Here is a 25,135-nt window from a genome sequence, read left to right as displayed (position 1 = left end):
AACAAAGACTGTGAATGGCTATCCAACTACAGAAGCAGTTTCTCCTCCCTTGGTGTTCACACCTCAACTGCTAGCAGAGCACCTCACCCTCCCTGACTGAACTAACCTCGTTATCTCCATACTGATTTATACCTGCCTCTGGAAATTTCCATTACTTGCATCTGAAGAAGTGAGGTTCTTACCCACGAAAGCTTATGCTCCCAATACTTCTGTTAGTCTTAAAGGTGCAACAGGACCCTCTTGTTGCTTGTTGGGGGAGTGTCTCTAAAGTATCTGGGTTGACTCCTGTGCAGGATTCTTCATTGATCTCCCAAAATTACAGGGGAATCAGCCCCTAAAGTACCCAAATCCTGTGTGTGAGTGACTGTCCCCTCCACATCCTCTCTCATAGGACAGGAGATTCAGGAACATAATGATGCTGCTCTTCCCTTAACCAATGTTTTCAAGTGAGACAAAGTCACTCTCTACTGACTGTTCCCAAGACTAGTCACATCCTCTGGGGCCTCTGACCCATCTGCCATCTCAGAGATGGCCAAGTTTCTTGTGACTCAGCTCTGCCTAAATCCCCACATTTTCAAATGTCCTTCACCTTCATCTTGCCCATGTTCTGCCTCAGCCAGCTGTGTTGGTGGGAGGCCCCAGATGTTCCTGATTCTTCTAGCAATCATGAAGGGCATGGACTAGTGTCAGAGTGCTGCTGTTCATGCCTCATGGGCTACCACTTGTGCCAATATGCTGAATCCCAGGAAGGAGGATGTTGTTCCTGGTGTCTCTTGCTGGCCGTGGTTGATCTCTGTGAAGTGCTGGTTTCTCACAGTGAGAGGGGCTGGGTTGTGGGGCTGAGTGAGGGTTTGTGAAGTGCTTTATGGTCTGGAAGTGTTCTGTGAGGTATGTCACCAGAGTAGAAAAAGTGAGGCAAGCTGCTCTTATGTTTCAGACACTACATTGGGACTCAGGAGACTTGGTTTAAATTCGAAGCTCTGCTATAGCCTCCCTGCCTGAGTTTTTGTAAGTCACTCAGACTGTGGCTTTCAAAGCGACCCAGGGAGTTACACATCCGACCCTGTTGACTTGGGTGCGCAGGCCCTTTTAACAGTCCTAGATTTGTTCTCTCTGGTCTTCAGTTCCCCCTCTGTAAAATGGAGATAATAATCCACAATCTTGTCATTTTAGACTTTGGGACAGGGACTGTGTCTTACTATGTGAATGTCTGGTGCCTAGGCAGGGTGTCCCCGTGGTTTGGGTTCTGGAATCAAAGAAAGGAGATCTGTCTTCTCCATCACAGTCTCACATTACACTCTCATAAGCAAACTATGGAAATGTGGTCTAGATGGAATTGTTGTAAAGCGGGTGCACAACTAGTTGAAAAACTCTACTCAAATAATAGCTACCTATAGGATGCTGTTAAATGAGGAAGACGTATTTTGTGGGGGTTCACAGTGATCTGTCTTGGGTCCAGTTTTAGTCAATATTTTCATTAATGACCTGGAGTGAATCCAGATCAAAGCATTGAAAATGAAAAAAACGTTTTGAGAACATGACTTGTGAAGTCAGGTTTAAAAAAAAATGGATGTATCTAGTCTTGAAAAAAGAAGACTGAGGGAGGACCTGATAACAATCTTCAAATATGCTAAGAGCTGTTGTAACAAGGATGAGGATCAGTTGTTCTCCATGTCCACTGAAGGTAGGATAAGAAATAATGGGCTTAATCTGCAGCAAGGGATATTTAGGTCAGATATCAGGAAAACACTTTCTAACTATAAGGATAGTTAAGCACTGGAACAGGTTACTAATGGAGGCTAATGGAATCCACATCACTGTAGGGTTTTAAGAACAGATTGGACAAACACCTGTCAGGCATGGTCTAGGTATAGTTAGTCCTGCCATGAGTGCAGGGGACTGGACTTAATTGCTTCTCGAGTTTCCTTCCAGGCCTACATTTCTATGATTCTGCAGTTTGAGGCCAGGTTGGATGAGAATGGCTACTCCATCTCCAGAGCTGTTTTCTCTGGGTCTGTGGGGTATGGAACAAGTTGAGGGGATGAGATCCAGCACCAGTCCTTTGATGTCCGCCAGACAGGCAGCTATGGGGGCAGAGCAGGTCTCATGGGTGATGGGGAAGGGCTGAGTGACCATTGATCACCATGTGGATCTGCCCTAGTCCTAGTCTATCATAACTCATGAGAAGAGGTTCTTTGCTCTCTGCACTGCACTGGGGGTAGGTGTCTATCAATCTTCTTTCCAGGCCATGGGTGGTGTTACCTCTGTTTATTTCTGAACAACTTGCATTGGGAAAGCACCTAAAAGCCCCAGTCAGGGATCAGAGCTTTTCTGAGCCAGGTGGTACATGGACACATAGTGAAAGACAGTCCCTACCTCAAAAAGTTCACAGTCTATGTAACATTTTCCAATTGTGGCTTGTTTTGTGAAGGGATATGCGTTGTGTGTGTGTGTGTTGGGGGGTGGGAATTGGCAGTGATTAAGACTTTAGTTGTATCCCAGATACCTTCAGAGTGTAGCAACTCTCCTCAGCTCCCCATGGGAATAAGGCAGAGCCATTCCCTAGGTAGAAGGGATAAGCTGTTGCTCCAGAGCAGTGTGTCATGGGATATTTTATGATTTATAGCCCAGTCCCTATAGGGTGGGAGGAAAGAGAAAGGAGCCTATCTGGATGGGCTATTCAGATCCTCAGTTTGGAAGGAATAACAGTTTCATTTTAATAAACACGATCAGCACTTGTTTCCTTGCTTCCCCAGCAAAACCTGACATGATCTCCCGGCTGGAACAAGGGGAGGAGCCGTGGGTCCCTGATCTCCAGGGCTATGAGGAAGGGGAGATCCTGAGGAATGTCCACACAGGTGAGGATTCAGCTAAACTGACTAAGAGACCAATTATTGTATCCTCATGGCAGACATCACATATGAATTTTCATCAAGCCTGTCTGACCCTTCAGCCCCTACCTTCTTCTATATTTAGAGGATGTGGAGGAAGGATGGGTCCCCTCATCTCTCTCCTCTGGGGAAGGGTTTGGGAGGCTGTGACATTTTGGGGTTCAACCCAGACCAGTAAGGAGTTATGTCACTGCCTGTCCTACAACTATGATGCCTTATATGCTCTGCTACTGTGGCTCATAGCCCAGACACCAACAGCCAGCAGACAAGCCTGTAGGTCACAGCCTGGCTTCCACTGCCCAGTTATTGTTAGCCCAGACACCAACACCCCTCCAGTGCTGAATTTCCTAAAAACTGTCTCCCTGCAGTGCCCAGAACGCTCCTAGAATACTCACAGAAGTTATTAAGTTTGTTGCTCCTTTAAAGAGGCAATACACTGCAGCTCATTAATTTCACTGGTGTTTAACAGACCCTCCTATCTCAATCCAAGCACTGAGCTGGTTTAGATAAAAAGTACAAAAAGTTTATTTGATTAAAGAGATAGGATTGAAGTTAGTTCAAGTACAAGGGATAAAGATAGAAATTGTTACAAACAAACAAACTTAAAAATGTGCTTTCTAAGGCCTTGTCTACACTACGAGAGTAGTTCGATTTTACTTAAATCGAATTTTTGGAATCGATATTGCAAAGTCGAACGTGTGTGTCCACACTAAGGACAGTAATTCGACTTTGTGAGTCCACACTAACGGGGAAAGCATCGACATTGGAAGCGGTGCACTGAGGGCAGCTATCCCACAGTTCCCGGAGTCCCCGCCGCCCATTGGAATTCTGGGTGGAGCCGCAAATGCCTTCTGGGTAAAAAAAAAAGGGGCCAGGGTGCTTTTGGGTAACTGTCGTCATCCGTCCATCACTCCCGCCCTCCCTCCCTCCCTGAAAGCGCCGGCGGGAAATCATTTCGCGCACTTTTCCAGTCATTGACAGCGCGGACGCCACAGCACTGTGAGCATGGAGCCCGCTGCAACCATCGCTGCAGTTGTGGCCGCTCTCAACGCCTCGCAGCTTATCATACAGGTTGCCCTGAGGCAGATGCAGAAAAGTCAGGCGAGGAGGCTACGTCAACGCGGTGATGGCCTGAAGTCTGAGAGTAGCACAGACCTCTCAGAAAGCAGGGGACCCAGCGCCGAGGACATCACGGTGGCAATGGGTCATGTTGATGCTGTGAAACGGCGATTCTGGGCACGGGAAACAAGCACTGAGTGGTGGGACCGCATAGTGCTGCAGGTCTGGGATGAATCACAGTGGCTGCGAAACTTCCGCATGCGGAAGGGAACTTTCCTTGAACTTTGTGAGTTGCTGTCCCCTGCCCTGAAGCGCAATGACACCCGGATGCGAGCAGCCCTGACTGTCCAGAAGCGAGTGGCCATAGCCCTCTGGAAGCTTGCAACGCCAGACAGCTACCGGTCAGTCGCGAACCAGTTTGGGGTGGGCAAATCTACCGTGGGGGTTGTTGTGATGCAAGTAGCCAAGGCAATCGTTGATGTACTGCTGCCAAAGGTAGTGACCCTGGGAAACTTGGAGGCGATCATAGATGGCTTCGCAGCGATGGGATTCCCAAACTGCGGTGGGGCCATAGATGGAACTCACATCCCTATCCTGGCACCGGAACACCAGGCCAGCCAGTACATTAACAGAAAGGGCTACTTTTCCATGGTGCTGCAAGCACTGGTGGACCACAGGGGACGTTTTACCAACATCTACGTGGGATGGCCGGGCAAGGTTCATGACGCTCGTGTTTTCAGGAACTCTGGTCTGTTTAGACGGCTGCAGCAAGGTATTTACTTCCCGGACCACAAAATAACTGTTGGGGATGTGGAGATGCCTATAGTCATCCTCGGGGACCCAGCCTACCCGCTAATGCCCTGGCTCATGAAGCCCTATACAGGTGCCCTGGACACTGAAAAAGAACTCTTCAACTACCGGCTGAGCAGGTGCAGAATGGTGGTGGAGTGTGCTTTTGGACGTCTCAAGGGGAGATGGAGAAGCTTGCTGACTCGCTGTGATCTCAGCGAAACCAATATCCCCATTGTTATAGCAGCTTGCTGTGTGCTCCACAATCTCTGTGAGAGCAAGGGGGAGACCTTTATGGCGGGGTGGGAGGTTGAGGAAATTAGCCTGGCTGCTGATTACTCACAGCCAGACAGCCGGGCGATTAGAAGAGACCAGCGGGAAGCGCTGTGCATCCGGGAGGCTTTGAAAGCAAAGTTCCTGAGTGAGCAGGGTAACCTGTGACTTTAAAGTTTGTGTACAGAGAAGCCGAACCTGCCCCCGTTTCTTTACCCAGTTCATGTTGACTATCCTATCCAGTTACATACCCCCTTCACCCCACTTCCAACACACGTTTCAAAATAAAAATAGTTCTACTTTGTTAAAGCACACCGTTTTCTTTAATACTGTTTTCGCGGGAATTTTTTAAAACTGGGACGCAGACTGTGGTGCGGAGCGGGTGTAGTGTAGTCGCGCGAATGCAGCTTCTAAACTCAAGGACTGACAGGCTCCGCTGCGGTGGGATGGTTGTTTCAACGGAGCCTGTCACCCCTCCTGATAGGGACTGTGTGTATGGGGGGTCTATGTGACTTTGTGGCAGGGGGAGGACGGTTACAGATCCCCTGCTGTGTGGCTCTGTGATCCTGCCTAAGGACCGCCGCTTAAGATCTCTAACTGCCCTCCCCTGCCACAAAGTCACAGAGCAACCCACCCCCCACCACATAACATGAAAACAACCTCCCAGACTAACCAGGGTAAGTAGTCACTGCATCACTGCACTATGTATGTGCCCTGCTGCTGTGCCTGCCCCCGACTATGTACCCTGCCAAAGGTGACTGTCCTGTCCAATTACCAACCCCCTTTCCCCCCCTCCTCCAAAAGAACATGATGGAAACAGTAGTTAACAGAAACATATTTTTTATTATCAACTACACATGGAACTGGGAAGTGAAACTTGGACGGGGGCTTGTGTCAGGCGGGAAGGAAAGAACTTGTCAAACTTTGGGGAATGAGAGCCTTCTGCTGCTCGAGCTCTCTGCAGGGGTGGAGTGAGAGTTAGCAGGGACTCTGCCGCCTCTCCTTCTGTGCACTTTGGGTGAGGGGAGTATGGGACTTGGTGGCGGGGGAGGGCGGTTAGAGATGGACTGCAGCGGGGCTCTGTCCTCCTGCCTCCGTTCCTGCAGAACATCCACAAGGCGCCGGAGCGTGTCCGTTTGCTCCCTCAGTAGTCCAAGCAGGGTTTGAGTCGCCTGCTGGTCTTCCTGACGCCACCTCTCCTCCCGATCCATGTTGGCTTGGTGCATTCGGGTCAAGTTCTCCCACCACTGGGTCTGCTGTGCTGCCTGGGCTCTGGAGCAGGCTATAAGCTCTGAGAACATGTCCTCCCGTGTCCTCTTCTTCTTATGCCTAATCCTCCCTAGCCTCTGGGAGTGTGATGACAGGCTAGGTTGTGAGACAGTCGCAGATGGGGCTGTGGGAATGGGAAAAAGGGAGTGAATTCCTCAGAAAGATAAATGTAGTTGTGAACAAAGAACATAGTCTTTCTCTGTGAACAGGACCATGCACAGCACCTATCACATGTGCACTCAGCACAAGGTCGAATTCTCGGCCTTCGCATTCAGTGTCTGGGGTTTTGCAGAGCACATTTGAGAACCGTGTCAGGACAACGGAATTTCTCTTGCACGCAGACATGGTAAGCCGTAGATTCGTGGCAGCTTAAAACTTTAATATTAGCAATGGCCTCATTTCACATTGAAATCAATGTCGGTCCCTGCTGCCAGCAATCCGGCAAGCAGGAAGTCTGCTCCTGTCCCACACCCTCGCGGCTGTCCCCGGGAACGATCCCTTTCGGCTGCCCCTCTCCCGCCTCCACCGCGTGGCTGCAAACCAGCGGTTACAGTTCTGTAAAGGAACGGTAAAGCAGTCCCAACACTAACATTCCCCTACCTCATTCAAAGCAGGTCATCATGAGCGACATCACCCTCATGAGGATCTCTGAGAGCGACAGACAGAGAATGCTCCGGGAAAGCCTCCAAAGACCAGGGCCGTATGCCGCCATGCTGTGCCAAGCAATGATTCCGGAGTACTTGCTAGTCTCGTGGCGCGGCAACGTGTCCTACTATGGAGGACCCAATAAGGCCGCTCTCCCCAAGAACCTAATGCAGCGGATTTCAAATTACCTGCAGGAGAGCTTCCTTGAGATGTCCCAGGAGGATTTCTGCTCCATCCCCGGACATATAGACCACATGTTACTGTAGCTGCAGTAGCAGGGACTAAACAGTAGAGCGGCTTGGGCAGGACAATCATGCAAAACCGGACATTGCTAGATTTTTTTTCAATAGTTGCACTGCCCATGACTGAACCGTAAAGTTAATCAAACTAATCATGAGAAACCCATTTTTTAAATTGTTAATATTCATGTTCTGTTACAAATAAATGTTTAGATGTTTACAACACTTACTGGATGATCCTTCACCAGATTCTGTGTCCGGGGTAACGGCTGGGGAGGGTTGGTAGGGGATCTCTGTAAGGGTGATGAAGAGATCCTGGCTGTCGGGGAAATCAGCGTTGTGAGCGCTGTCGACTGCCTCGTCCTCCTCATCTCCTTCCTCATCTTCCCCGTCCGCTAACATGTCCGAGGATCCGGCCGTGGACACTATCCCATCCTCAGAGTCCACAGTCAGTGGTGGGGTAGTGGTGGCGGCCGCACCGAGGATGGAATGCAGTGCCTCGTAGAAACGGGATGTCTGGGGATGGGATCCGGAGCGTCCGTTTGCCTCTTTGGTCTTCTGGTAGCCTTGCCTCAGCTCCTTGATTTTCACGCGGCACTGCGTTACATCCCGGCTGTATCCTCTCTCTGCCATGTCTTTAGAGATCTTCTCATAGATCTTTGCATTCCGTCTTTTGGATCGCAGCTCGGAAAGCACGGACTCATCGCCCCACACAGCGATGAGATCCAAGACTTCCCGATCAGTCCATGCTGGGGCCCTCTTTCTATTCTGAGATTGCACTGCCATCAGTGCTGGAGAGCTCTGCATCGTTGCCAGTGCTGCTGAGCTCGCCACGATGTCCAGACAGGAAATGAGATTCAAACTGGCCAGACAGGAAAAGGAATTCAAATTCAAATTTTCCCGGGGCTTTTCCTGTGTGGCAGTTCAGAACATCCGAGCTCTTACTGCTGTCCAGAGCGTCAACAGAGTGGTGCACTGTGGGATAGCTCCTGGAGCTATTAGCGTCGATTTCCATCCACACCTAGCCTAATTCGACATGGCCATGTCGAATTTAGCGCTACTCCCCTCGTCGGGGAGGAGTACAGAAGTCGAATTAAAGAGACCTCTATGTCGAACTAAATACCTTCGCGGTGTGGACGGGTGCAGGGTTAATTCGATGTAACGGCGCTAACTTCGACATAAATGCCTAGTGTAGACCAGGCCTAAGACTAAAGTTTAACTTCAACAGTTTACAATTTTTATCTAAGCAGGTTTCTCACCTATATTCAATTCCCAGAGACTTGAACCCCCTTGGTTGAAAGATCCACTTTTCCCAGATATATAAGAGCACTGGGGATTGGGCCAAAAGAAATCTGATGAGGTTCAACAAGGACAAGTGCAGAGTCCTGCACTTAGGATGGAAGAATTCCATGCACTGCTACAGACTAGGGACCGAGTGGCTAGGCAGCAGTTCTGCAGAAAAGGACCTAGGGGTTACAGTAGACGAGAAGCTGGATATGAGTCAACAGTGTGCCCTTGTTGCCAAGAAGGCTAACGGCATTTTGGGCTGTATAAGTAGGAGCATTGCCAGCAGATCGAGGGACGTGTATATCTATCATGTCCTTTGTGGTATGTACATCACAAAAGAATATTAATGATCAGCGAGTTGTTAGTTTTCCAGTGCCATATTACATGACACCTTTTAGATACAAATTACAGTAACTCCTTGCTTAATGTTGTAGTTATGTTCCTGAAAAATGCTACTTTAAGCGAAACAATGTTAAGTGAATCCAATTTCCCCATAAGAATTAATGTAAATGGGGGGGGGGGGGCTAAATTCCAGGGAATATTTTTTTTGCCAGACAAAAGACATTTTTATATATATAAATATACAGTATAAATTTAAACAATTTAATACTGTACACAGCAATGATGATTGTGAAGCCTGGTTGAGGTTGTGGAGTCAGAGGGTGGAAGAGGGTGGTACATTTCCCAGGGCAGGCTCATACTTAGGCATATACAGCATATGTGGTTGCGTAGGGCACCCAAAAAATTGGGGCACCCCTGGATCTTAATGTACACCCTCCTGCCTCTTCCTATCCCTGTTCTGACCCTTTTTGCAAGCACCCACCACAGCTGGCTGCTGCAGCCTGGTGAGTCTTCCTCAAGAGGAGATCTAGTAACTTAAAAGTGAAAAAGCCTCCAGCCTGCCAGACCTATTAGCACAACATTGAAACTGTTCAATGAAACTGTTCATTGAAACTGTTCAAAGAGCCATTCAAGTGGTAATGAAACCATTTAACAGGCATTTGTCAACCCCCAGATATATACAGTCAGTTTCTGAATTTACTGACAAAAACAGTTGTACATGACTGTAATATTTACTCAGAACATGTTAGTCTACAGGGCCTTAGTTTAAAATTTGCTTTACAAATATTTCATTAGTGTGTTGCTGAAGATTATAAAATCACATCTCTAAAAAAATCCTTGCATAGATTTTTAGATGCACAATCTGAGTATTCATCTTTAGCCTTAAATGCCTGTATCTTCAGACATATAGTTTTTTAAATAAATCATTCAAAAGACCACCCTTATCTAAAATACACGTTTTAATTTTAGGTTTCAGAGTGGTAGCTGTGTTAGTCTGTATCAGCAAAAAGAACGAGGAGTATTTGTGGCACCTTAGAGACTAACAAATTTATTTGCGCATAAAGCTTATGCCCAAATAAATTTGTTAGTCTCTAAGGTGCCACAAGTACTCCTCATTATTTTAATTTTAATTACTATAGTGAAAAAAATTTGCTTCCAAAGTCTTCCTGTCCTTTCTGTCCATCCCTTTCTCCCTTCACCCCCCTGTTGAAGAGAGCACTTAAAGGGACAACACCCCTTTCCTTCCAGGTAGCTGGACAAACAAGTTTCCCTTTCTTTACTTCTGACTATTTGATTAACTAGTTTTAAGAGAACCCTCCAGCAAAATCAGAACCTTAGTAAAATATAAAATCCTTTGTTATGCCTAAAATCTTTGGAAACATATTTTTTAAAGTTGGTGAAATTTCATAAACATGTCTATTGTTATGAAGATCACACAAAGTAAATTAGTGTTCCCTTTTTCTAAAAGCAATGAACATTGTTATGGACACACTAAACTTCTGTGACTGATTAATTTAAAATAACGTCTTTGTTTCAGAGAGTTAAATATGTAGTAATCTGGAATGATTACTTTATGAAGGCTTAAGAGTACATTTAAAATATAAAATTGGCTTAGAAATACTGATTAAGAAAATGTGAAACAGAAGAGCTGCATCAGTATTCCGTAATATTTAATGTTGTATTCAGCAGGACAGCTGACTTGCTCTTACTACAAAGTTTTTGCAAATAAATCTCTGACAAATTTAAGGGAATATCAAAAAACCTGTGACTGACATGTTTTATTCCTAAATTTTGTGCTTTTAATTAGGTACCTACTGCATGTCGAGTCTTCACCATCTGGCTTGCAGTGGAAAACATGTTCCATTTTCTTTAGAAAGAAATTGCAGAAGAGTGTTTTTTTCAAATGTCATTTGCTTCATTTGGGTTCAGGGATTTGGCTGGAAGGGGATGAGCAGGGAGGGGGAGGGAAGAGAGGAGGGAGACAGTGGGGAGAGGGTGGGGCCTGGGGTAGAGCAGGGGTGAAATATGGGTGGGGCCACATGCAGAAGAGGTGGGCTGGGGAGCTAGCCTCTCCAAGTAGCAGCTTCACCCACTGCCCATGACAGCAGGTAAGAGTGGGTTGGCTCCTGCACACCCAATGCACGCTGCAGTCTCCTTAGGAAGGGACCATATTCACAAAACCAAATGCACCAGCGCCGTGCATTCTGCGTGAAGGAGAGGGTATGGGGGTCTCTGTGGGGAACTGTGACTCTCCGCCGCTGTGAGGTAGGCCGGGCAGCTCGATATCCTTTGCTGACTCATCCCTACCCCCTCTCCCGGGCTATGAACTTGGGCTGCCATTGGGCATAGGGGCACCAGTTTAATAATACTGCATAGGGCCCCATAAATCCTAAGGCTGGACCTGTCCCAGGGAATGCCTTGCTGCTAAATGATGAACTAGCACTCGGCTGAGCCCTCAAGGGTTAACATATTGTTGTTAATGTAGCCTCACACTCTACAAGGCAGCACGAATGGAGGGAGGAGACACAATAGATGCATGGCAGTGGCTACAAACATTCCCTGTGGAACTGAAGATGATGATGAACCCACGCTATCCCACTGGAGCACACCACTCCCTCCACTTTCCAAAGTGCTGGGGGAGGCACATGTGTGTGTGAGATAGAGACACACACTGTGTGTATGTGTGTGTGTGTGTGTGTGTGTGTATGAGAGAGAGAGAGAGATGCGTATTGCCTCTTTAAGTATGCTGACCCCACTCTAAGTATATTGCCTTTTTAAGTAGATCAGCAAGTTGAGATAGCAGTTGCTGCCAGCAAGCTCCCTCCATCCTGAGCCCTGTCTCATGCCCCCCGCTCTGTGGAGATGGGATACAGGAGAGGGGGGCAGGGGGAGGGGGACACCCTGACATCAGCACCCCTCTTCCTGCCCACCCCCTGCACAGGAAGCAGGAGGCTCCTGGGAGCAGCTCCAAGGCAGAGGGCAGAAGCAGCACACAACAGTGTGGGGAGGTACACCTGAACTGCCCGGCAATTGATAGCCTGCTGGGTGGCTGCTGCATAGGGAACTTAGGGGAGTTGATGGGGGGCTGTCGGCCCACCTTGGTTCCAAGCCCCCACCAGCTAGCTCCAATGGGCTGCTCTTCCTGCAAGCAGTGGACAAAGCAGGCATCTGCCAAACAATGTTATAAGGAAGCATCACGCAACTTTAAACAACTATGTTCTCTAATAGATCAGCGACGTAACAATGAAACAACATTAACCAAGATAACGTTAAGTGAGGAGTTCCTGTATAACAATAGTGAGTTGTTGTGCATGAGATGGCCAGCCCAATTGAAACTGCTAGAGGAAGCCCCTGGCCTTCTAGCATTGGGTTGCTCTTAGGATCACAGAGGGTTAATAGGATTCAGCTGCTGATATTTTAATCGCCCTAGCACTTATTTGGTTTTGATCCCCTTTCCTGTTCCCTTCCCCCCAGCACTGAGACTGACTCCTGTCTGGATTCTCTCTCTATTTCAGAAGGTGAGGGGATGATGAGTGAGAATGAGGAGGAGAATCCTCAGCAGGAAGGTCCTGAGCAAGTGGATCTACATGGGATGGTATCCGGAAGAGCTGAAAAGGACATTTCCCAGAATCCTGAGGAGCCAGACATCTGTGAGAGCCAGCACAGGCCAGAGAGGCAGCAGGAAAACCACTCAGAGGAGAGATGGGCTAAATCGACTCTCAGAAGCAGACGGGTCAAGAAAATCAAAGAAACTGTTGAACAGAGAAACCCCACTATAGAGAGACCCTACACTTGTGGGGATTGTGGGAAAAGCTTCACTTGGAAATCAGTCCTTATTATTCACCAGAGAATCCACACAGGAGAGAGACCCTATAAGTGTCTGCACTGTGGGAAAAGCTTCAGACAGAGTTCAGCCCTTATTACACATCATACAATCCACACAGGAGAGAAGCCCTATAATTGCCCTGACTGTGGGAAAAGCTTCAACTGCAGCTCAACCCTTATTCAACATCATAGAATTCACACGGGAGAGAAACCCTACAAATGCAGTGACTGCGGGAAAAGATTCAGTGTGAGCTCTCACCTTCTGTCACATCAGAGAACCCACACAGGAGAGAGACCCTATGAATGCTCCAAGTGCAGGAGGAGTTTCAGTCAAAGTTCACAGCTTCTATCACATCAAAGAACCCACACGGGAGAGAGACCCTATGAGTGCCCTGTGTGTGGGAAAAACTTCAGTAGGAGCTCAACTCTTATTACTCACCAGAGAATCCACACAGGAGAGAAACCCTACAAATGCAATGAGTGTGGGAAAAACTTCAGTGTGAGCTCACACCTGCTATCACATCAGAGAACCCACACGGGAGAGAGACCCTATGAATGCCTCCAGTGTGGGAAAAGCTTCAGTCAGAGCTCACACCTTATTAGACATCTGAGAATCCACACAGGAGAGAAACCCTATAATTGCCCCAACTGCGGGAAACGCTTCAGTCACAGCTCATCCCTTACTAAACATCAGAGAATCCACACAGGAAAGTAATGATATAACTACCCCAACTGTGGGAAAAGCTTCAGAGTTCAGATTTCACTAATCACCAGAGAATCAACATGGGGGGAGACACTGCAAATGCAGTGAGTGTGAGAAAAGATTCAGTCAAAGCTCACAGCTCCTATCTCATCAGAAGAGAGACCCTATGAATGCCCCTAGTGCAGGAAAAGCTTCAGAGAGGTCAAACCTTATTATTCACCAAAGAATCTCATGGGGGAGAAACTCTTTCAATGTCCCGAGTGGGGGAAAAGTTTCAGAACGACTCAGCCCTTACTACACAATAGAGAATCCACGGTGGAGAGAGACCCTACAAGTGTATGGACTGTAGTAAAAGCTTCAGTCAGAGCTCAGCCCTTATTATACATCATACAATCCACACAGGAGAGAAGCCCTATATCTTCTCTGACTGAAGGAAAATCTTCAGTTGAAGCTCAGCTCTTAGTCAACAGCAGAGAATCTACATAGGAGAGAAACCCTACAAATGCAGGGAGTGTGAGAAAAGCTTCAGTGTGAGCTCACATCTTCTATCACATCAGAGAACCCACAGGGAAGAGAGACCCTATAAGTGACCCAACTGTGGGAAATGCTTCTGGCAGAGCCTAAACCTCATAAGAAATTCCACAAAGGACACACATCATAGAAGTGCCCTTGTTAGGGATGACCTTTTCCAATTCCCATGAATTTCAGACTAGGCTGGAATAGCCATGTAATGAGGATATGCAATGGGTAGTTATTAAAACAGAAAATGAAATCACTTTATTGGGACAGAGTTGTACAGAGCAAGAGGCTAGAATGGGATTAGATTGTAACTTCTTGAGAAGTTCTGAACACTGATCATGCTCCATTCAGGTGTTACACATCTAGAACAATCTTTATGTTATATACTATGACTTCTCATTTATTCTTGATAGTGTTTTAGGCCCAAATCCACCATTGTGACACTCAGATAATTATAATGCCTAACTTTTAGGTTGTTCACAGGAACAACACTGGGATCCACAAAGCCCAAGTTAGATATCCAGGCTCCCTATACAATGAAGGGGAAGAGAATTAATCTTAGAATGTGATTCACAAAAGCCTTTGCATTAGGTGTGGAGCTGCCTAAGCTAATCGGTAGGAGATGCCAATGAGAAGGGTATGTTCTAAGCCCTGCCCATCTCATGGAGATAGGCACCTATCTCTGTTTCTGATTCATGAACTGGGGAAGTTAGACACTCCTCTGCTGATGGCATCCAAGCCAGTTGGTGTGTTCAGACAAAACAGCTGTGGTGGGAAAGGAGGATCTCACTCATAACTTTTAGCCCCATCATTAGGGCACTTGCCCAGGATGTGGGAGACCTCCACGACTTCAAGTCCCACCTCCATCTGATGAAACAAAGGGATTTGAGTGGTATCTGTCACCTCTCATGTGAGTGCCCTGGCCACGAAACTATGGGTTAGTCTGATACAGAGATCCTTCAGTTTCTCCTTATGAAACAGTTCCACTGGATATAAATACTAAAAGAGTCCTTTGGCTAGAGAGAGAGAGAGTTGGAATGGCTCTGCAGCATTGTGATTAGGCAACCACCCCATAAGGTAGGTGATTGAGTCCAGTTCCTTTCCTCCATTGACTCTTTAAGTTTCCTTGAAGACAGAATCCTAAGTCCCACCATGAAGGAGACTTCACACTGAACAACAGAAGGCAGGGTGAGAAATTCCACCTAGTAAAAAGTGCAGAAGGATTTAGGAAATCCATGCTTGTTGCTAAAATTCCATAGGGAATTTATGCACTTTGAATGAAGTCAGAATTTGTTCTTTCAGAGCATAATTATTGTTTCCTTAGAACACTGAACCCATTGGAGTTCAGATCTATTCCATAAATCCAGACTCTTGGGACAGTAGGAACTCTTAGTTAGGCTTATATGACTTTGGTATTTTCCAACAACTTCCACCCAACTATGAAAAATATTGTAGTGTTTCAGTGAAATCACTGCCTCCATCAATGGGAGAGTTTCTCCCGATGGCATAGGTACTCCATCTCTTGGAGAGGCAGTAGCTAGGTCAATGGGAGATTTCGCCCTTTGACCTAGCACTTTTTACACCGGGGGGTCAGGTCAGTTTAAATGTGCAGCTGAGAGAGGAGGGATTTTTCAGACCAGTGAGTAATGTAGTCAGACCAACCTAATTTCCTAATGTAGCTCAAGCCTTAGATCTCTCTCCCTTACAACATTACACTCTATGTGGGAGTGAGAAAAGCTATCTTCTAACTTCAACATCTTTAGTCAATATTTATGTTCTAAATTTTAGAATACTTTTATTCTAATTTTAATTGTGTGATGTGTTTTTAACTACAAGAGTTATCAAATGTGATAATACCTTATATTCCACACTAGCCTCATTTCACCCTTGGGGTGGTAACTTAACTAGTTTATCTTTGTCTATTTTAAATACCAAAAGTAGGTTACTTTGTGATAGTTCTCTTTCTACACTTGAACAGTGTTTACTCATTGGTATACAGAATTATGTAGCTCTCTCTCTTTTCTGCCAATTACTTCAATCACCAGGATCTTCCTGTCTGTTAACTCTAAGAATACTCTCTCAGCCTGCTTGATTAGCTGTCATTTGAATACCATGGTTAATCAAACTGCTTTCTGAATTTTCACACTTGTAAAATTGCCTATTAGCTCCACTAAATCAAAACTAATCCTCTCTGCTCTGCACTGTTGTATAATAATCACATTGGGTGATTCTTGTACCTCCACTTTTGTATGTCATTGTAGTAATTTCCAGCTAGACATGTTTATCTAAACTCTGCTGAATTTCGAGCTGTAGTAATCAGATGACTCTGATTTTGCCTTAAAAATCTTGCTTAGCCTCAAAATACTACCTTTTTGAGACAGAAGTAAAAGTAGCAGCAATGGTTTTGCTAGTTTTTGTTACATTGACAATACTTTCAGTTATATTCTCCTACCCAGCCTATCTAGTTTTATTCAGTGTTAGTTTAAAAGTTTGAATATCAAGTTGAAGTATAATTGTTGTAATTTATTTGCTTTACTGAGTTTATACTTGGTTATTTGTCCTGCTTTGAGCAGCAGGTTGGACTAGATGACCTCCTGAGGTCCCTTCCAACCCTGGTATTCTATGATTCTATGTTCTGATACTATTGCTTTAAGTTTAGCTTTTAAATTATGTTAATAATTTTTAGTTACTAGTTATTCTTAATTAGGGCAAACAACCTCTTGATGTGGGTTATGAATATTTAATGGAATCCCATTCTGATTATTTCTCATAGCTGTTTCAATTTTATATTCAGTTTTATAACACTAGTCCATTCATAGAATCATAAAAAAAGTAGGACTGGAAGGCACCTGAAGAAGTCATCAAGTACAGCCTCCTGCACTGAGACAGGACCAAGTAAACCTAGATCATACCTGATAAGAATTTGCATAACCTGTTCTTAAAAACCTCCAGCAATGATTAGGACCTATGGATTACAGTGGACAAGAAACTGGATATGAGTCAACAGTGTGCCCTTGTTGCCAAGAAGGCTAACGGCATTTTGGGCTGTAAAAGTAGGGGCATTGCCAGCAGATCGAGGGATGTGATCATTCCCCTCTATTCGGCATTGGTGAGGCCTCATCTGGAGTACTGTGTCCAGTTTTGGGCCCCACACTACAAGAAGGATGTGGAAAAATTGGAAAGAGTCCAGCAAAGGGCAACAAAAATTATTAGGGGACTGGAACACATGACTTATGAGGAGAGGCTGGGGGAAGTGGGATTGTTTAGTCTGCAGAAGAGAAGAATGAGGGGGGATTTGATAGCTGCTTTCAACTACCTGAAAGGGGATTCCAAAGAGGATGGATCTAGACTGTTCTCAGTGGTACCAGATGACAGAACAAGGAGTAATGGTCTCAAATTGCAGTGGGGGAGGTTTAGGTTGGATATTAGGGAAAACTTTTTCACTAGGAGGGTGGTGAAGCACTGGAATGGGTTACCTAGGGAGGTGGTGGAATGTCCTTCCTTAGAGGTTTTTAAGGTCAGGCTTGACAAAGTCCTGGCTGGGATGATTTAGTTGGGAATTGCTCCTGCTTTGAGCAGGGGATTGGACTAGATGACCTCCTGAGGTCCCTTCCAACCCTGATATTCTATGATTCTATTCCACCACCTCCCTTGGAAAGCCTATTTCAGAGCTCAACTACCTTTATATTTAGAAAGTTTTTCCTAATATCTAACCTAAATCTCCCTTGCTGCAGGTTAAGAACATTAGTTCCTGGTTTTCCTGAGCTAGTTAGATGAGAAGCAATTAATTCATAATTCCATCTAATTAATTGTGCCATTATCTTCATATAAGTAAGAGTTTGAAAAAGGAAAGGTAGCTAATAGCTCAGGGCACTGGCCACTCTGTGAGCCACATGACTTTTTCTATTGCTTTTTCTCTTTCTGTATCTTCTGCTACAATAAACATGCCTGTCCTGTAACATGTTAAATTTTTTCAACCATCACAGTGCCATCATCTTCACTGAAGATGGAGGGAGGGCTGCAGGGGTCTGGGAGAAAGGGTGAGCAATAAGCATAATGGGAAAACAGGTTGAGGGTATGGCATGTTTGGCCATTAGTTGAGGGGTTTGATAGTTCAGGGAAATAAATCCTTTAGAGTTTAAAGTCTCTGGCATGGGTGCCATTTTTTTACCACTCAAGATAGGAGGGTGAGGGGAGGAGACAGAGCAGTCAGAGAGAGAGAGAGAGTCATAACTCTCATCTGTCCAGCCAGTACCTGGAACAAAGTTGTTTAAATCCAGCTATATAGTTGTATTGAAATACAGTACATAACACTTTCTAGTAGAGCTCCCCTCCACAACAGTCTCAGGCATAGGCACTGACTCCATGGGTGCTCCAGGGCTGAAGCACCCATGGGGAAAAATTGGTGGGTGCTCTGCACCCACCAGTCCCCCGTCCCAGCTTACCTCCTCCTCCTCTCCGCCTCTGCCTCCTCCCCTGAGCGCGCCGTGTCCCTGCTTCTCCCCCTAGCTCCCAGTGCTTGCCGCTGCAAAACAGCTGTTTCGTAGCAGCAAGCACTGGGGTCGGGAGAGTGGGAACATGGTGCGCTCAGGGGAGGAGGTGGGGAAGAGGCAGGGCCAGGGTGGAGATTTGGGGAAGGGGCTGGAATAGGGGCAGAGTTGGTGTGGAGACTTTGGAAAAGGGGTTGGAATGGGGGCAGAGCAAAGGCAGGAGGGGGTGGAGCAGGGGTGGAGTCAGGGTGGGGGCAGGAGGTCAAGCACCCACTGGTACCAGGAAAAGTTGGTGCCTATGGTCTCAGGATGGGTCTCCTGGATTCTGGGGGCTCTCCAGCCCCTGGATCTCTGGCTCAGGCATGCCAAAGATGCACTGGCTCTTTAAGAAAATCTTCTCCTAGTCAGAATCTGGGGTCACCTAATTTTCTTGTGGGGTTGACTCCAAAGTGCCCAGAGTCCCATGCTGGCATTCAGTGGTGGCCTCATTTCAAAAGTCCAGCCTAGATCCTCATAGTAGGGCAGGCATTGGGAGCATTGCTGGAGGTCCTGTTTGCATCCCTTGTGTTTTTGTAGCTCTGACAGAGCATCTTTGCTTTGGTGCAGCACTGGGCCATCTCCCAGGAGTGACCCTTCTCCTGCTTGTGCTCTGCCAGTTGCTTATAGATCCTAGAACTGGGTCTGCTCATCTCCGTAGAGAGCAAGGCAGTGAATGACCACCAGATGGGATCAAACAGAAACATGGTGCATATCTGCTGTAATGGGCATGGGACTCCAGTTGTGTCAGCTTCCGATGAGTGGGACTCCAGTTGTGTCAGCTTCCCATGAGTAGAACTGAGAAAGAGCAAGCATTTAAATGGGGTGATGGCAGCTGGTCATGATGGCCCTAGGGCAGTGAGGTAAATACACAGACTAATCTGGACATGCAGCAATGCAGCATGGGATAACAGTGGGATGACTGCCAGAAGTGGTATAGTTAATCTAAAATAGGAACCGTTTATTAGTAGAGCTCATTGCAGAACAGAATAATGCCACTTCCAAAGAGGATTAATTAAAATTGGATAAAACCTTAGGTGAATTGAAAAAATAACTTTTGTTTGTGAATGGAAGGAAGTTGATGCCAAAAAACATAAATTTATACCTGGAAACTGTCTCTAAAGTCCAGGTGTATTATGTCCACTGCATTTCCACTGTTCACCAAACTGGCTATCTTGTCAAAATAGAAAATCACGCTGGTTTGCCATGATTTGTTCTTGGTAAATCCATGCTGGCTGCTAGTGATCACCTCTTTATCCTCCAGTATTCACAAATAGAATGTTTCATACATTGGTCTAGTAGCTTCCCAGGTATCGAAGTCAGGCTGACTGATCTATAGTTCCCTGGCTCCTCCTTCCCCGCCACTTTTAAAGATGGGCACCATGTTAGCCCTGCTCCAGTCATCTGGGACCCCTCCTGTCATCCATGAGTTTGCAGATATTATTGCCAGTGGCTCTGAAATTTCTTCAGCTAATTCCTGCAGCACCCTGGGATGAATAGCATCCAGCCCTGCTGATTTGAATTCGTTCAAAATAGTCAGAAGATCTCGGACTTGTTCTTTACTTATCCCAATCTGCAGTCCTTCCCCTTTATTGTCTAAATTACCATTGCTAGTTCTCCATTTACATGGTTTTTGTGTGAAGACTGAAGCAAGTAGACATTGAGCAGCTCTGCTTTCTTATCTTCTGTTACCAGCTCACCTTCTCCACTGAGCAGTGGACCCACATCATCCCTGATCTTTCTTTTTTGCCTGACATATTTGAAGAATGCCTTTTTGTTGTCTCTAACATTTCTTACCAGTTGTAATTCAATCCTTGCCTTTGCTTTCCTGATTTTGTCCCTACATGCTCACACTATTCTCATGCATTCTTCCTTGGTGATATGCCCCTGTCACAGAGTCACTGGGCCAATGCTCTGGAACTACTCCATATGAAGCCAGTCAGGACTCTGGGGAAGCCTCCTCTCTGTGAGCATACTGTCTCCAGGGCAAGAAGCTTACACAGCTTCGACCTTCCTGGGTCTGACCTCGAAGCAATCAGCATCCCTTTCCACACCGTGTGCTTCCCGCAGTAAGTCTGCCCAGGCGGGGCTCCTGGGGAAGCCAGAGGGCCCTGCACCCCAACTCCACAGTCAGCAGTGACTCTCAGCCAGCTGGTAAAATAGAAGGTTTATTAGTCGACAGGAACACAGCATAGGGCAGAACTTGTTAGCACAAAAATCAGTGACTTTCAGCGAAGTCCATCTTGTGGGGAGGGGAGCCCAGAGTCCCAAACCAGTCAAGACTGACTCTCTTCCAGCTGTCTGGCCCCTGCCCTGCACGTTGCTTCTCCTCTGGCCTTTGTCTCACTTCCCGGGCTAAGAGTCACCTGGTCGCATCACCCTCCTGGGTCTCAGGTTATGAAGTGGCAGCCATAGCATCCATGCAGGCAGCTGGAGCAACCCCCACAAAAGTCACACACGCTTATTCCCACCAGCTAGACATTTGTGCAATACACAGGGAAACTGAGGCACACACAGCATTCATGCAAAACAGTAAGACTCACATAGAACATAACAAGGGAAAATCCCAACTTTGTTACAGCCCCTTCTTCCATTTCCTGTATGCATCCCTTTTGGTTTTTAGGTAACTAAAAAGCTCCTTGTGCAGCTACATTGGTCTCCTGTGGCTCTTCTTATCTTTCGTCAGCATTGGAATAGCTTGATGTTGAGTCTCTAGTATTACACCTTATAGGAACTGCCAGCCCGCTTCGACTACTTTTCTTCCTAATTGGTCTCTCCATGGGATCTTCCCTCCTGTGTCTCTCAGTTGATTGAAATCTACCTTTTGCAATGCAGTGTTCTTATTTTGCGTTTTCATGTCCTCCTTTCCATAGGATCATGAGCACTTCCTCCCAAGTTCCCAATCACCTTCACATTCACAACTAATTCATCCTAGTTGGTCAAAACCAGATCCAAAATGGATGCCCCTCTAGCTGTTTCCAACACATGCTAAGAACTTGCAAGACATATGTTTTGCTGTATAAATCTTCCAACAGATATCAGGGAAGTTAAAATCCCCCATTAATACTAGCTCATATGTATTAGCTAATCATGTTACCTGCTTGAAGAATACCTCATTCACTTCCACTGTTCCATTATGTTTTCTATATTCAACACAAAACCTTTTGGTCTTATCTTTTTTTTAGGTACCAACACAAGAGGAGAGGCCCAGGAACTGTCAGACTCTTTATTTATCCCGATATCCAGCAGACTACATTTCTTTAAGAATTTGCTCCTGCACCTTTCCAATGGTTCGGTCTGGCCTACCAGGGGGTGGGCTGCACTGCCACAGTGTCAATACTATGGATCATCCCAGGCATGCCAGAGAATACCTGCTTGTGGCTTAGCAGCACAGCCAAAATTTCTACCCTTTTAGTCTGTGTAAGCTCTTCACATATCTCAGTGCTCTCAAATAGTGAGTCATCATGGCATTCAGCTATCAAATCAATAAGGTGTGTTGTCTCAGCAAAACAAATTGTATTCACAATGGTATCTCTATTGGGATAGATTTTAAGCCTATTTATGTGCATAGACTGGGGGAAAATTTGCTGTGGCATTTCAGTACACCATGACTTCATTCACTCTTTCCACAACCTCAATAGGTTCCTCCCATTAGTACTGCATTTTGAGCTATTTTACAGAAAGTAACACTAATACCAAGTCTCCTTCACAAATACTTTGATTACGCCATGCTGTGATAGAGTGTGAGAAGCCAAAGGCTGACTCACAATCCTGTGCATTTTGTAAGCAACCCCACATAGGCCAAATTAAGGAGATAGTTGCCTAAGCACCAAGAGATTAACCAAATAACAAGGCGATTATTTATCTCTTCAGATGAGGACAGTTAAAAGAGGCATGAAAAGACAAGAGGGGAAGACTGGAATGAAGGGCCAGAGAAGCCCATGATTTTAAAGGCCTTGTCTACACTGACAAGTTTCTGTGCCGTAAAGCAGCTTTCTGCATTGTAACTCCCAAGGTGTACACACTGCCAAGCCACTTAGTGCGCAGAAACTGCGCAGTTGCAGCGCTGTAAAAAACCACCCTGACGAGAGGCGTATAGCTTTCTGCGCTGGGGGTAGACACCCTGGTCGATTACAGCACTGCAATTGGCCGCCGGGAGGTGTCGTACAATGCCTGTTCTCACCTCTCTGGTCATCGGTTTGAACTTTACTTCCCTGCCCTCAGGTAACCAACCATCATCGCCACCCCTTCATTCCTTGGGAATTTTGAAAGTCCTCTTCCTGTTTCCTCAGTGATGTGTGCAGTGGTCTCAGCACCTCTTTCCAGGTGGCCAGGCCTGCTCCACACACCAGGCGATCCTCTACTTGGAGCAATGCCGAGCTGCTGGACCTCATCAGCATTTGAGGAGAGGAGGCTGTCCAGTCCTAGCTGTGCTCCAGCTGTAGGAATTATGATACTTACGGACAGATTTAACGATGCATGACAGAAAGGGGCCATGACCGGGACACACTGCAGTGCAGGGTCAAAGTGAAGGAGCTGCGGAACGCCTACCACAAGGCTGCACCCACGAGCTGCCGGTTCTACAAGGAGCTGGACACGATACTCAGTGGCAACCCCACCTCCACTGTGAAGGCCAAAGTGGATACGTCAGTGGCTCGCATGCCAGTCAAGAGTGGACCAAGCCAGGAAGAGGAAATCTTGCATGAGGATGTGGAGGGGGATCCAGAGGCAGAGGATGACTTGGAGGTCAGAGAGGCATGCAACCAGCTCTTCTCTACCCCAGAGCAGGCTAGCCAGTCACAGCGGTCGGAGCTTGGTGAAGCACACAGGAGAGGAGACATCTGGTGAATGGCTTTGATTTTGGGAATCGCTGAAGCGAGTTGTTGGGGGCAAGAGGGTTGCAGAAAGCAGGCTTGTGTCTGTATGATGCATGTACCACCACATGCCTAGTCTGAGCGGCAGAACAGGGTGTTGATTGACTCCCTCACTTCACGGGAATCTGCCTCAGAGATCTCCAGGAAACTGTCATGGAGATACTGGGCAATCCGCTGCTTCAGGTTCTTTGGCAGAGCTGCTTTGTTTCTTGCCCCATTAAGGGTAACTTTCCCGTGCCAATGTGCCATCACTGGGAGGGGAGGGGGGACATTGCTGCACACAGGCGAGCCGCATAAGAGCCAGGGTGGAAGCTGTAGTCTTGGAGAAGACCCTCCCTTGATTCTCTGCTCACCCTCAGCAGCGAGATATCTTCCATAATGAACACAGCCTGTGGAAAATGTGGGGACAATAATGATTATAAGGCCCCCCCCCTACAGTGCTGGCTCTCTCCAAGAGCCACGTGCCCAGTGTACAGTAGAGTCCTGGAACACTGATTTCCCCTGCCCCTGTGGTTACTCACCATTTTGGGAGTCTTGTGGCTCATGTGTGCTTGCCTGGGGTCAGTCAGGGTATGTCTACACTACGAAATTAGGTCGAATTTATAGAAGCCGGTTTTATAGAAATCGATTGTATACAGCCGATTGTGTGTGTCCCCACATAAAATGCTCTAAGTGCTCTAGTCGGCGGACCGCGTCCACAGTACCGAGGCTAGCGTCGACTTCCGGAGCATTACACTATGGGTAGCTATCCCACAGTTCCCGCAGTCTCCGCCGCCCATTGGAATTCTGGGTTGAGATCCCAATGCCTGAATGATGCAAAACAGTGTCGCAGGGGGTTCTTGGTACATGTCATCAGGCCCCTCCCCCTCCGTCAGAGCACTGGCAGACAATAGATTCGCGCCTTTTTACCTGGGTTACCTGTGCAGACAACATACCATGGCAAGCATGGAGCCCGCTCAGATCAGCTCACCGTCACCATATGTCATCTGGGTGCCGGCAGACGTGGTACTGCATTGCTACACAGCAGCAGCAGCAGCAGCTAACTGCCTTTTGGCGGTAGATGGTACAGCATGACTGGTAGCCGTGGGGCTGGCAGCTGTAGGGCTGCATTGCACCAGCCCCTTGCCTTTTGGTAGAAGATGGTATATTACGACTGGTAACCGTCGTTGTCGTACTGCAGTGGCTGTCAATCATGGGCACCTGAGCAGACATGCTACTGTCTCGATGATGATGGCTATGCTATTTTCTGCCAATCGCCTAGTATTGTCTGCTAAGCACCCAGAAGAGGCCGAGGGCAATCTGGGTGCTGGCAGACGTGGGGCTGGCAGATGTGGGGCTGCATTGCTACACAGCAGCAGCCCCTTGCCTTTTGGTAGAAGATGGCATATTATGACTGGTATCCATCGTCATCGTACTGCAGTGGCTATCAGTCATGCTGCACCGTCGGCTGCCAGCTTAAGATATAAAAAATAGATTTGTTCTGTATTCATTTGCTTCCCCTCCCTCCGTGAAATCAACGGCCTGCTAAACCCAGGGTTTTCAGTTTAATCTTTGGGGGGACCATTCTGTGTGACAGTTGTTTGTGTTTCTCCCTGATGCACAGCCACCTTTCTTGATTTTAATTCCCTGTACCTGTATGCCATGTCGTCACTCGGCCTTCCCTCCCTCCCTACTTCCCCTGGTCCGTCAGATACTAGTTTTGTGCCTTTTTTCAGACCAGGCGCCATAGCTAGCACTGGGATCATGGAGCCTGCTCAGATCACCGCAGCAATTATGAGCACTATGAACACCACGCGCATTGTCCTGGAGTATATGCAGAGCCAGGACATGCCAAGGCGAAACCTGGACCAGCCGAGGAGGCGATTGCAGCGCGGCGACGAGAGTGATGAGGAAA

At 46.9% G+C, this 25,135-nt stretch overlaps 1 protein-coding gene across 2 annotated transcripts in view; it reads left to right on the top strand.

Annotated features, from left to right (window-relative positions):
* Positions 1–16,786, top strand: part of LOC117887187 (zinc finger protein 501-like) — a 21,003-nt gene extending 4,217 nt beyond the window's left edge. The window contains exons 2-4 of one of the 2 annotated variants that reach the window (XM_034789520.1): positions 2,757–2,858; positions 12,310–13,330; positions 13,648–16,786. In XM_034789520.1, coding sequence (XP_034645411.1) covers positions 2,757–2,858; positions 12,310–13,330; positions 13,648–13,753 — 1,229 coding nt within the window. In that variant the 3' untranslated portion in view covers positions 13,754–16,786. Of the gene's footprint in view, positions 1–2,756; positions 2,859–12,309 lie in introns of both variants that reach the window. The other variant, XM_034789519.1, reaches the window with a different exon arrangement.
* Positions 16,787–25,135: the final 8,349 nt, after the last annotated feature.

The sequence above is a fragment of the Trachemys scripta genome, chromosome 14 (assembly GCF_013100865.1).
Source record: "Trachemys scripta elegans isolate TJP31775 chromosome 14, CAS_Tse_1.0, whole genome shotgun sequence".
NCBI classification, from domain to species: Eukaryota; Metazoa; Chordata; order Testudines; family Emydidae; genus Trachemys; species Trachemys scripta.
Note: the sequence above shows the minus strand (reverse complement) of the source record. Positions and strands in the feature narration are given on the sequence as shown.